The sequence below is a fragment of the Mercenaria mercenaria genome, chromosome 18 (genome assembly GCF_021730395.1).
Source record: "Mercenaria mercenaria strain notata chromosome 18, MADL_Memer_1, whole genome shotgun sequence".
In the NCBI taxonomy this organism is placed as follows: Eukaryota; Metazoa; Mollusca; class Bivalvia; order Venerida; family Veneridae; genus Mercenaria; species Mercenaria mercenaria.
In genome coordinates, this window is record NC_069378.1 from 63833488 (window position 1) to 63846581 (window position 13094).

General features: G+C 33.4%; 1 protein-coding gene across 1 annotated transcript; it reads left to right on the forward strand.

The window, feature by feature from the left end:
* The first annotated feature begins 304 nt into the window (after window positions 1-304).
* On the forward strand, window positions 305-3400 carry LOC128546009 (interferon-induced very large GTPase 1-like). The gene has a single exon (XM_053529905.1). It carries the CDS (start codon window positions 305-307, stop codon window positions 3398-3400), a length of 3096 nt encoding a protein of 1031 aa, XP_053385880.1.
* Window positions 3401-13094: the final 9694 nt, after the last annotated feature.

A 13094-nucleotide genomic window follows, 5' to 3' on the forward strand; every position in this document is an offset into this window, starting at 1 on the left:
TATGACGGTACGAATATACAGACAAAACCTGCAAAAGGAAATGCATAACCTCCGTTCTAAACAATTTGCTATGATAATGAAAAATGATATAAAAAAAGCAAAACAATTCATGGATTACATAAACAATTTCAAAAGTTCTGACATCGGTGTCTTTCTTCAGAGTCTTACTTTCTTGCTAGAATCTGCAAAACACAAAAATCAGACTGGATATCAAGAAAAATACATTTCCCTCTTGAATAGGCGAAAATTTGACCAATTAAACGCACGGCAAATAGATGAGGAACTGAAATTAATAGAGGACACTATGTCTAATAAATCATTATCGTTGCTGGACGTGACAAGAGAACTAGGACAAATATATGAAACTGTTGTATCACAAAATTTGAATGACGATAACGCTTTAAAGGCCCTTCTATCTCAGACAACAGAAGCTGCAGCGGAATTACTGCTTCTCGGGTACCAGGTCGAAATAATGGACGGAAGAACGAAACACGTACCAATAAAATGGGTCCAAAGCATTTTTTCAAAATTGCAGCAAACCCACGGAAATGTACGCATAAAAGTAATAACAGTACTTGGGGTTCAAAGCTCTGGAAAATCTACTCTACTTAATACAATGTTTGGAACCCACTTTGCAGTTGGTTCCGGGCGATGCACACGTGGGGCGTGTATGCAGTTAATAAAAGTTTCAAAACTAGAATGCCCTAAACAATGTTTCGCCGATTACCTTTTAATTGTTGACACCGAAGGTATGTTTTCAACTGCATATGAGTTAGCTGAATCAAGCCAGAGAGAACAGGACGAAAGAGTTCTTGCAACGTTTATTATTGGCCTCTCAGATGTTACAATATTGAACATCATGGGTGAGAACCTATCCTATCTAAAGGACGTTCTACAAGTAGCAGTGCATGCTTTTTTACGAATGGATTTAGTTGGACTTAATCCAAAATGTCGTTTACTGCACCATAATGTAGATATATGTAACGAAAGGAGATTGTTGGAGCAAGCATGTGGTCTAGAGAGTGTTTTAGATAAATGTACTAAATTGGCGTGTGATATAGAGAAAGTATCAAAAAAGCGTTTTAATGAAATAATACGTTTTAATATCACACAGGATATTGATTATTTCCCTCCTCTGTTTGAATATATTGAAAGTATGGATATTATCAGCCGCGGATACAGCAAAGCTGTAATGCAGCTTAAATCGAAACTTTTGTCAGATGGGGAGCCTGTTAGAACATTACAAGAATTAAGTCGTTATACTGGTAATCTTTGGAATGCTGTAAAGACAGACAATTTTGTATATGAATTTAAAAACGTATTAGAAACAGAAGCAAGAATGGTAATGGAAAAACGAGTATGTCAGTTACAGTGGAAAATAAGGGAAGAATTAAAGAATATTCTGACAGATTATCTGACTGAACTGTCTAACTGCGACTCATTACAAGACCTCGAAGAAATCGAAAATAGTTACCGAATGACGTCGAATACTATTATACAAGAACAAACGGAAAAAAATTGTTTCGAGCTGTTCGAAGGAATTCCTGAACACGTTCTGCAACACATGGTTTGGAAACTAAAAGATTCTTACCAGAAACGTTTGCAGATGCACATAAAAGAATGTAAACGGTTATGCTTTTCCCAGTTTGATCGTCATGTTAGGGTTAGACAAAAAGACCTCGATATTTTGTTACGCGACGACACAGCTCTAAATCAGCTCGATTTGTTTTTAGACACTCATTTGAAAGAAGATCTAGATGAAAATGCTGAAACAGACGTAGCAATAGAAGCATTATTTACGAAATGGCTTGATCAAATATGGACAGACGATAATTTCAGTACAAAAATTGATTATGAAGATGACGCGATCGACTGCATATATACCCTGTTCGAAATACACCGGTCAAAGGTTGATGCAGCACTGAACACGTTCCCTTTAGCAGAAAGAGATATAAACACATTTCTAGACAGAAATCTCTCGTGTCATGTGTTGGAGGCAGTTGCTAAAAACTGGCAGACTTTTAAGAAAACAGCTAATCAACTTGTTGATGACTTATTGCAGTTCGTAAAGAACATAGTAAACCAGATCAGAAAAAGGGAAATAACATATCATCCCGGAATATTTAAAGACATAATTTTACGCACAAGAACCCATCAAGATATATATAACTGTAAGTTGCCTATTAAACCAACCTTTGAAATAGAATTGTCAATAACAATGTGTTCAGAGTTCATATCTCGCGTACAAAGTGTAGATTTAGAAATGCCATTGCAGACGAATAAGCTAGTGAAAAATGCAGAACATTATTTTAAGACACGATGTCGCGAAAAATTAAGAGAAAACAAGACTGCTTCGGATGCAGTTAAATGTTTGGTAGGTGTACTTCTACAAGAAATTTGTAGATCAATCATAAACAATTTACCTGGAAATCTTGCGTCCACGCTAAAAGAACAATATCGATGTCTGGATACAAAACGTACTCTTTTACTGCATATTTGGAAACATTTCTTTGAAAATGAACACATGCTCTTGCAATATATTCGTTTTCCTGAGGGAGTGATTCAAAAGTTTATTTCTAATATATTCGATAACTTGTATCAGATAGACAATGTCGATGTACTTAGTCAGATGCAATATATCATCGCTAACAACGTTTCAGAAAATGTACAGAAAATCTGCATGAAAATACAAGGCAAAGCCAATGAAATTTCACAAAAACGAAGAAAAGATGCAGCGAATGCGATGGAGCAGTGTGTTGAAATTATAAAAGCATCCCTTTCTTCGTACATTGAAATACATGATATTCAACAATATCAGTTTGATATAATCGAAAACAGCGATCGAGACACTGTTATCCAACTATTGCTTGACACGTTAGGTGGGGAGAATGTAAAAACAAAGCTTTGCAATATGGTCAGTAATTCGGTCAAAGAGTTTGAGTATTACAAACTGAGAAATGAAACAGTCCAGATCCTGATAGGAGCTTTGCAGGGATGCACAGAAAAGTGTCCTTTTTGTGGAGAACTGTGCTGCATTGGGCAGGAAAATCACGAAGAAAACCATAGAGTTCTGATGCATCGGCCCACAGGATTTCTAGGAAATAAGTCTGAACCTGGCAATATATTAGCTTCATCTAACTGCTGGGAAGAACAAGAATTTGTTCGAGCAAATGGCCAGTTGTCCAAGGACATTGAAAATTGGTTTATTTCGTCCGATGTGTTGGCAGAAGAAAAGAGCTTTTGGAAATACCTGTTTATAAGATATAAGAATGAAATCGCCGCACTTTATAGCTTAAAAGCTCCAGATGAAATGCCGGAATCATGGTGCAAACTGATTAAAGTTAAAGAAATGGCAAAACTTGAAGAATTGCTGAAACGTATCCAGCAGCTATCAGTTTAATGATTTACTGGAAATATCTTATTAAAGTACAAGTACATACAAAATGATAGAATTACATCTTTTTAATTCGGTTGAACATTTCTGTTATGCATACATTGCATAACTCACAATATGTTCATACGTTGATTTACTACCTTTGACTAAGCGTTATTTCAGCAAGAAATGAATGTTGAATACTTGAACTTGCATATTATGTGACCATTAAAGTTAAGGCACAGCTATTGATTTTCCAGTGGGCTTCCATTATAAGAAATTACCCTGTCACATAACCCAGAATTGAGAGATGACCGTTAAAATGTGATTATTTCAATACGATAACATATCAGATACCAAATATAGCTTAGTCGATCCAATTGTGTTACAATTACTCTTCACACTCACATCCCCACTTTGTTTACTGGCATATAAATTTCAAATGGCCACTGGCATCTGCTATTCTGAAATGACAATTCAAAATCATATTTTTAAACTATACACTTGTAATATATTCCACATTTCAGAGAGGACATTATGTGTAATCATTATGACGAGAATGTTATGATTAAAACATTACCGTCCAGTAGCTTACGGGTTTCCTACACGATTTTCAACAAATCAAAATTCGGAGTTTGATTAACAGCATCTTACTTGAAATACGTATGCAACATATGTAAGAAATACATTGTTTGTAACAAACGTCGAGAATAATGAGACTCATCGCGATTAATAATGAGTAGTAAATCATACAATGTAATTAGCTACATATTGCGTATCCAGAAGACCCCTTATAATGCTATTAAGAAAATCCTCAAAACAAAAATTATATAAATTTAATACATGAATGATCGATAGACGATCATGTACTAAAGTTAGAGATAAGATGGAAACTCAAAAATGTAACTGCAATGAAAATGAAAACAGAAAACAGTTGTCCATTTTGGTGTACTGTCTAAATACATAACAATGAGCATGTGGTTCTTAATAATAAGATATTAGTGCTTTTTATACTCTATATGAATGCATACCTCTTAAAGAGGAGAAAAAAAGTGAATGTAACTTTGACAAGGTTGCACCTTTTTCTACTTCCATTCAATTTCAGGTGTTTGAAAACGAGGATATTTTTAATTGATATTAAACCAAAACTGATATTTAAGTTACTTTTATGGTATAATTATATGAATGGAAAATATATTCATTACTCACAGTGTTCGTTACTAGATTTAGTAACATTATCTTAAATTTAGTAAATGATAAAATTAAAGTATGATAATTAATTTTGTTAATGTTGTATAATATCAGTATATATTTATAGTAGAAAAGACCTTCAGATTTTTTTTATTGCGCATTCAAAAAGTCATTTTATGTTTTCATTTACCTGAGATATTTTGCGGAAATGAAGCAAATTTGTCATCTAGGAATCATGTACTAATCATAATGCATATGAAATGTACATATGGCCCATGTCGATACGCGGGACAACAAATTTGATGATGATGTTGTTTTAACATGTTATCAGAACATGCAATTTCAAATTGTCTGTCTTTATTCTGTGGTGTTTTTAGAACATCACATAGAAAAACATAGACAGAGTGATTTATTTATGTAAATGATTGTATGTTTATCTGTTTGTAATTTTGTATTATATCAGAACAACATATTTTTTTTTTATTCATGTAACGGTTCGTTTTATATGCTTAAGAAATATGCTTTCTCATTTTAACTTTATTTGTATAGATACTTGTTTCTTACATTGAACTTATGATTTTGCCATTAGAATAGACAAGAAGAAGAAACATTCAACTCATATTCATGATTTTCAGATGTAATTTTATAATACATGTATGTTCATGCCAAATGCTAAATATATGTTTTCTTGTCTGAAATTTGCAGGTTTCTCTTATTTTTGCATTCCATTTACAAATATGTGCAGAAAATACTTTTCATGTTGATGATTTGATTTTTGAATTTTATTTATTCAATGATCAGCCTTTTACTGAACTAATATGTGTGTAAAATATTGCTGCATTTGTTATGCTGACAATGTGAATATACTACGCATAATTTACATTGTCAGTTATCAGAAGCGGCTTACTCTTGAGGAGTACTTTTTTACGTGAAGTTAAAGTATCACATTATAATGTTGTGCAAATAGTTTGTAGCTTTGTTTAACGGACAAATATTTTGTTTTCTTGAGGAAATTCAACTCAAAACGATATTATTAAATTATTGTAGCGTTGATTATTGATGTATAATAGAACAAATTTTAATATGAATTACTTTTCAGGAATGGGCACACATGTAGTTTCAATTGATTTCATTGAATTTTATCAATTTCATTATTGTTCATGGTACTAATATACGTATGTGTCTGAATAAGCTATTTTGTCATTGTCTATTTATTTGTCATCGATTTTATAAATATTTATATTTTTTGATGTTCATACTCATGAGTAAGATTTAATGACAACTATAAGTAAATAAATAGATAACAGATTTCGTGATATTGTAATAATTACGTTATATACTCTCCTGTAGAATTAATATGTATTACAGAATAAAAGAACAATAAATGAAAAAAAAATGAAACAAAAAAAGTTTTAATAAGCGAATGACATTGATCCTGTTGTTCACATTTTGTCTAAGCCTGTTTCTTATTGAAAGTACCAAAAAAGAAAGAATATTTGAAAAGTAGAGAACGTTTAAAAACATATATTGTTTCTCTTCAAAATATTAGGTTATTTTCAGAATACACATTCAATTGTTATATTTAGCCTTGTTCCCTGACTGCATGGTTATTTTTTGTATGAATACTTGTAAAATTTTGTAAGAAAATTTTAAGCCTCTAAAAAGCACAATTTTATCTGATTGCTAAACCCTTGCTGCATGTTTTTTTGGAGTTACTTTCCTCTTAATGAAGAAAACAGATATATGTAAACAAGAACAAACATAGGGTTAATCTGTGTTATATTCGTCTTTCTCTAGAATGCGACAAATTATTTAATGCTGAATTTCATATAAATATGTATACGTAATTTAATTTTAGCGACCGCGTTTATTCAGTTATTCAGTTAAATAATGTATCATTCTGGTCAGTGTACTAACAAATTGTTCGGCTCATGTTTTGAAACCCATGTAATGTTAAGAATTAGCCCTCTTAACTGAGGGAATGCTGATCTGACTGATGATCAGTGCTCACTATACATATTACAGCAAATCGAAAATTATATAAGAAATATGATTAGAAGAAAATGTGCTACTAAGCTTAAAACAACAAACTACCATATACTATATATATATGGAATATTAAGCCATCGGGTAGTTTCATTGTTTATTGCAATAAACGCAATTAGACCTATTTAATATTGATTCAAGTTACTAATGAGAAATAGACGCACGTTACTTAACAATGTACAATAGTAATGTCTTGCTAAATGAAGCGTCCTTTGCCAGTTAACTTAGTATGACCTTCTTTATTGTTTATTTAATATCTGATAGAACTTAAGACGTTTACAAATAAAATCTCATGCGATATATTTCTATTAACGTAAACACCTGGACGACATGTCATTATTTTAGTCATTTGATTTATATCATAAAATTATTTCGGTAAAGCGTATTATCGAAAATGTTTATGTAATAATTTTTATTAATGTAACCAGGCAGTGTAGTGAAAGACTCACTGTGTCAAGCAAACAACGCTTCTATTAAAAATCATTTGGTTTTGGCGTGTAATGAAAATTGCTGCATGACTTTGCTCTATTCTATAGTGTATCTATGATTGTGTGATTTATTCTGTATATTTTATTACAAATGTTTTATAATTATTAACATTCTTCTACTCAATTTTCACTGTACATTTTTGTGCTTCATATTATACTTCTTTAGTCGTATATGTGCCAATAAAGTAAATTAAAAATAATTGCTTTATAAAGAAGAACAAACAATTATTCCTGCAAAAACATTTTTATGAGAATTTAAAAGAGCAGCCATATTATTGAATGTACAGCTTTCAGTTTGCTGTTTGATGGAGATACGAACCCAGTAGCTAGTGTAGATTAATGTAATATTATTACCTCAATAGCTGCTGTTAACTTTGTTCCATAATTTATTTATTTAGTTTTAGTTTTCGATTGAATAAAGAATAAATCTTTTAAACAAATGTAGGACAAAACTTAATATATTACATATAGAACTTGTACGAGACTGGTCATCCCGAACGAAATCTTTTCATTTCATGATTTTGATGAAAGAAAGTAGACTGTATAATACTAATGTGTTTTGAATATACTATTCATTCATTGAAATGGTGATGTACATGTACCATTGACATTCATCTGAATGTAATTAAACATTAGTTAATGTGAGTATTGGCAGGTAGTTCTGCGCTCAGGTTCGAAGTTTCTCATCACAGTGGCTTCAGAATTTGATTAAAACCAGATGTTTAAAGCATCATGATAAATATGAATAGCTGGGGCCGTATTCATAAAGCATTTTAAGTATAAGTATAAGAAACTGATTATTTACTTAAGTATTACTAAGGTAAAAAAAAATATTTTACTTAAGTATATTTGTTATTCATAAAACAACTTAATTAGTAACTCTTGGCTTTTAATGTGGACGAAAACATTAAAACAAACAACATTAATTTCAGACAGATACAACATGCACAATTATGTTTAAAGTGCTTTTATCTGAAAAACAACACTTTAATCGTACTCCCGACGCCATTTTGTTTTCTGAAGTATCTTAGGTTTAAGCTGTTTTATGAAGGACCTAAGTTTTTTACTTAGACTTAAGCTGAAATCACCGCAAACTTAAGTTAAATCTTCAACTTAAGTCAAAACTTATACTCAAGATGCTTTATGAATACGGCCCCTGATCCAGTAAACCAGATAGATCGTTTGCTTGTTTTTATCTGTCTTTGTTTGATAACAGGACATAATTTAAACACGTTATGATAATAGGAGTCGCTTACGGCCAGATCACAATTTTAATAACTGATAACATATTTGCATATTGAAGAAATCCTAAAATGTGGATTGTAATGAAAGGTGTCCGTTTTGTTAATATTATCAAATGTTATGCATTTGGCAAATAACTATATGCCAACTGTTAAAGGGAATCTAAGATGTGAATTTGAATTCATAGATAGAGAGATTTTTAAGAACAAACAACCACCATTACAAAATACCAGGCCATTTGCGACTTAGCTTCAAGTTAAGCACTGCAGTGTGTATAGTGCACAACACATCCACTGTCACCAAAGTGTTACTTTCAGTACTGTTTCTATGGGCAGCGAACTAACTTGATAAGCATTTAAATCTACAGTCTTAAATCCATGTTTACTGCAGTTGGGGCGTTGCAGTTATTATTATTTTTTTGTGGGGAGGGGGGTGGGGCGGGGGTGGTGGGATAAGCTGTCATTTATATGCTATACACTTTCGGCTGTACTGCTGTTAGTAGCATTGCAATAAGGGCCTCATTTTTTATTTCGATGGTGGTTTCTGTTGGTTTTAATTTTCTCTGTTCTTAATACGTGTTGCATACATTGCGAACTCGTATTGTCGCACGTATGGTAAAAGTAACTATTTTAAATCTATTTGTTCTCCTGTTTGTTCACGTAATTTGGAATAGTGTCAAATATCTTTTTGTTATCGTATTTATCTTTAGATAGATAGTAACCTTGCATAGTTGTATCTATTTACACAAAAGTTACCATTTATTTGTAACAGATTTTTTTACATCTCTATGCCAGACCTATGTTACAATGCAATTATGGAGCCAGTTTTGGTTTTCAGTCTGTTTGGATTATCATTTACTACTTACATTGTTATAAAATATAATCACATCATGTAAAGGGATATAATCTCATTGACCAAAGGTTTAGATCTACATTGAAGCTACAGTTTACCGTCGCAATGAAGTCAGAACATATATGAAAGATATATGAGCCGTGCCATGAGAAAAACCAACATAGTGGGTTTGCGACCAGCATGGATCCAGACCAGCATGCGCATCCGCGCAGTCTGGTCAGGATACATGCTGTTCACTTTTAAAGCCTATTGGAATTGGAAAAAACTGTTAGCGAACAGCATGGATCCTGACCAGACTGCGCGGATGCGCAGGCTGGTCTGGATCCATGCTGGTCGCAAACGCACTATGTTGGTTTTCTCATGGTGCAGCTCATATATCTCTGTTTTATTTCGATCGTTGTGCGTCATTCAAAATGTTTATTCCATCTTCATTTTTCGCTTTGGTCATTTAATACTTAGTATTTTTTTTATCTAATGTAAAGGGAGATAATTTTGCAGTATGTTAGGATTCCACTAAGACAAGCCGATTTTTTCAACTAAAGAGTGAATTGTCATTTCTTTGATATGTTGTTTTCTTTTTTATTTTACACAATTTGCAAAGATATGTTAATGGTTTCTGTTTGAATTTATCCTTTTTTGAAAATATACCTAATCTGTTGAAGGGCGAAACTTTTGACAAGCATCATTTGCATATCGTAATATTTTAAACTCGAGTAAATGTGCTTTATACTGATTTCTATGATTACTGTAACAAATGTTTCATAATATATCCATTGTATATCATTTATAGATGAGATATACGTTTATGTATAAATGAAATTGGCAATTTCTCATTTTGTTCTTTTCTGAACAGAGACCTGTTTCGTGATGCACACCTACAAGATAGACTTTGAAAATAGGCTGAAACAATTTCCCGAAGCATAATAAAAATTTACAAAAGCGTTTAGATCTAAATTTCAAACAGATATAGACGCATTTTGTTTGGAAGATGTATGTGATTACCTTTCTACGAAGCTGCTTAAAATGCCTCTATTATCATTAATGAAACAGGTCACATAACTCTGAACATAACAACGTTTAAATAATGTTATAATTATTGATACATATTATCTAGTTTGTATGAGTGTATAAGTATAAGAGAATTAAAATCATAAGATAAATTTGTGTCTTTATTCTTATTTTGTGTATCTTCATGATATACTTAGCGTCAGTAAAAACTTACCAGTAGCAATTGTCTTTATATTTTGATGGAAATGATAAATTAAAATGAATATGCATTTCACAGACAATGAATACTTTATTCTTATATAATTTGAAAATCTATACATACAAGTACGTTAAAAGAACCATTTTAAAAATGTTAAACCTATATCAATGTTTTGGAGGTAAATTTCATTGACGCTAATTATGTATTTATATCCGTTGGAAAGAATCACAATCAGACTGGCATATCTAAATCCAAACTTGATAATGTAAGTGGCCGCCATGTTTATCTGGCTTGGACAGACATAATAAGTAGAACAACTGATCTTCCGAAAACTAGCTCGAATCAAATATTTACTCTGTCACAACTCCCTATATTATGACCCAGCTCCCACTTCGCATAGGAAGGGATATATGCTTTGTTCATTGTCTGTTGGTTCGTCGATCCGTCAGTCTGTTGATTCGTCCGTCCGCCAGTCGGTAGACAAATTAATTGCAGATCAATAACTGGAGAATGCTTATTTTGGTTTGGGGGTTTGTAGGTCAAACGTCAAGGTCACAGAAACCTTAAGACTGAAGCAGTTCCTACCCAATGACTATAGAATGATTTTTCATACATTGGTTAACCTTCATTGAAAGTTTGTCTGTAGTTATTAGATGATCCTTATTGTGTTGGGAGTCAGTAGATCAAAGGTCAAGGTCACAGTGACATGAAGCCTGAAAACGGTTTCCGTTTATTAACTAAAGAAAGCGTTAAACTTCAAAGGATGATTGTTTGTGGTCAGTATATGACCCTTATGGTCGGTAGATAAAAGGTCAAGATCACATTGACCTCGAGAATGAAAACAGTTTCCGCTTGGCTTACAAGAGTCAATCTATACAATGTTCATAGGATGAATGCTGTGGTCAGTAGATGACCCCTACTGTATTAAATTCAAAGAGCTAGGTCACAGTGACCTCTGGACTAAATACAAGTTCTGCTCAATAGCTAAGGACCGCTTTGGCCTACAGTCGTTTAACTTCATAGGATGAATGCTGTGGTCAGTCGATTACCTATATTTGCTTGGAGTTCAACAGGTCAAACGTCAAGGTCACCATGACCTTTAGACTGAAAATGTTTTTCTCTCAATAACTAATGACCACTTTAACCTACTTACTCAAATTATAGGATGACTGCATGTGTCAATAGATGATCACTATCCTTTTGGAGATCAATAGTTCAAATGCCAAGGTCACATTAATCTCGAGAATGAAAGCAATTTCCGCTTAACCTATGATGAACAAATGTGTCTAATGCTTTTAATGTTCATTAATTATTGGCTGAGGTTAACAAATGACTCCTAAAGTTTAATTGGTTAATAGGTTGAAAGTCAAGAATTGACCTATATTTTTTCCGATCAATATCTGAAGCATTTATGGTTTCAATTTTCGTTGAACAAGAGCTCGTAAAACACGAAAAATCCCTCTTGATGTACTCAGTAATTGCACAAGGAACAGAAATTATTTGGTCACTGTACACAAAAGTTCTACTGTATCGGGTCAATGTGACCTTGACCTTTGACCTATTGACCTCAGAATTAACGGGGTCATCTGCTTGTCATGACCAGCCTCCCTATTAACTTTCATGATCCTAGGCCCAATCTCAAACTATCGTCCAGAAACTGTTTAGCTGCTCCGTGTCGCTGTGACCTTGACCATTAGCCTACTGACCTCAAAATCAATAGGGGTCTACTGCTGGTCATTATAAACCTCCCTATCAACTTTCATGATCCTAGGTTCAAGCTTTCTTGAGTTATCATCCAGAAACCGTTTAAATGTTCCGGATCACTGTGATCTTGACCTTTGACCTTCTGACCTCAAAATCAATAAGGGTCATCTGCTAATCATGATCTACTTATTTGCTGCTCTTGACCAACCTCCCTATCAACTTTCATGATCCTAGGCCCAAGCATTCTTGAGTTATCATTCGGAAACCGTTTAACTGTTCCAGGTCTCTGTGACATTGACCTTTGACCTACTGATCTCAAATCAATAGGGGTCATCTGCTGGTCATGACCAACCTCCCTATCAACTTGAGGTATCACCCGGAAACCGTTTAACTGTTCAGGGTCAATGTAACCTTGACCTTTGACCTACTAACCTCCAAGTCAATAAGGGTCATCTGCTAATCATGATCACCTTCCCTATCAAGCTTCAAATCCTAGGCCCAAGCGTTCTCAAGATATCGTCAAGAAACCGTTTAATTGTTTGGGGTCACTGTGACCTTGACATTTGACCTACTGATCTTAAAATCAATAGGGTTCATCTGCTTTAACATGATAAATCTCGTATCAACTTTCATAATCCTACGCCCAAGCGTTATTGAGTCATCATCCCGAAACAGTTTAACTGTTCAGGCACACTGTGACATTGACCTTAGACCTACTGACCTCAGAATCACTATGGGTCATCTGCAACTCATTACCAACCTCCTATCATCTTACTTGATCCTAGGCCCAAGCATTCTTGAGTTATCATCCGGAAACCATTTAACTGTTCGAGGTCACTGTGACATTGACGTTTGACCTACTGATCTCAAAATCAATAGGGGTCATCTGCTGGTCATGACAAACCTCCCTATCAACTTTCATGATCATAGACCCAAGTGTTCTTGAGATATCATCAAGAAACCGTTCAAATGTTAAGGGTCACTGTGACCT

Bases quoted from the DNA above. Each gene is read 5' to 3' on its own strand.
- LOC128546009 (XM_053529905.1), top strand. From the start codon at position 305: ATGTCTAATAAATCATTATCGTTGCTGGACGTGACAAGAGAACTAGGA.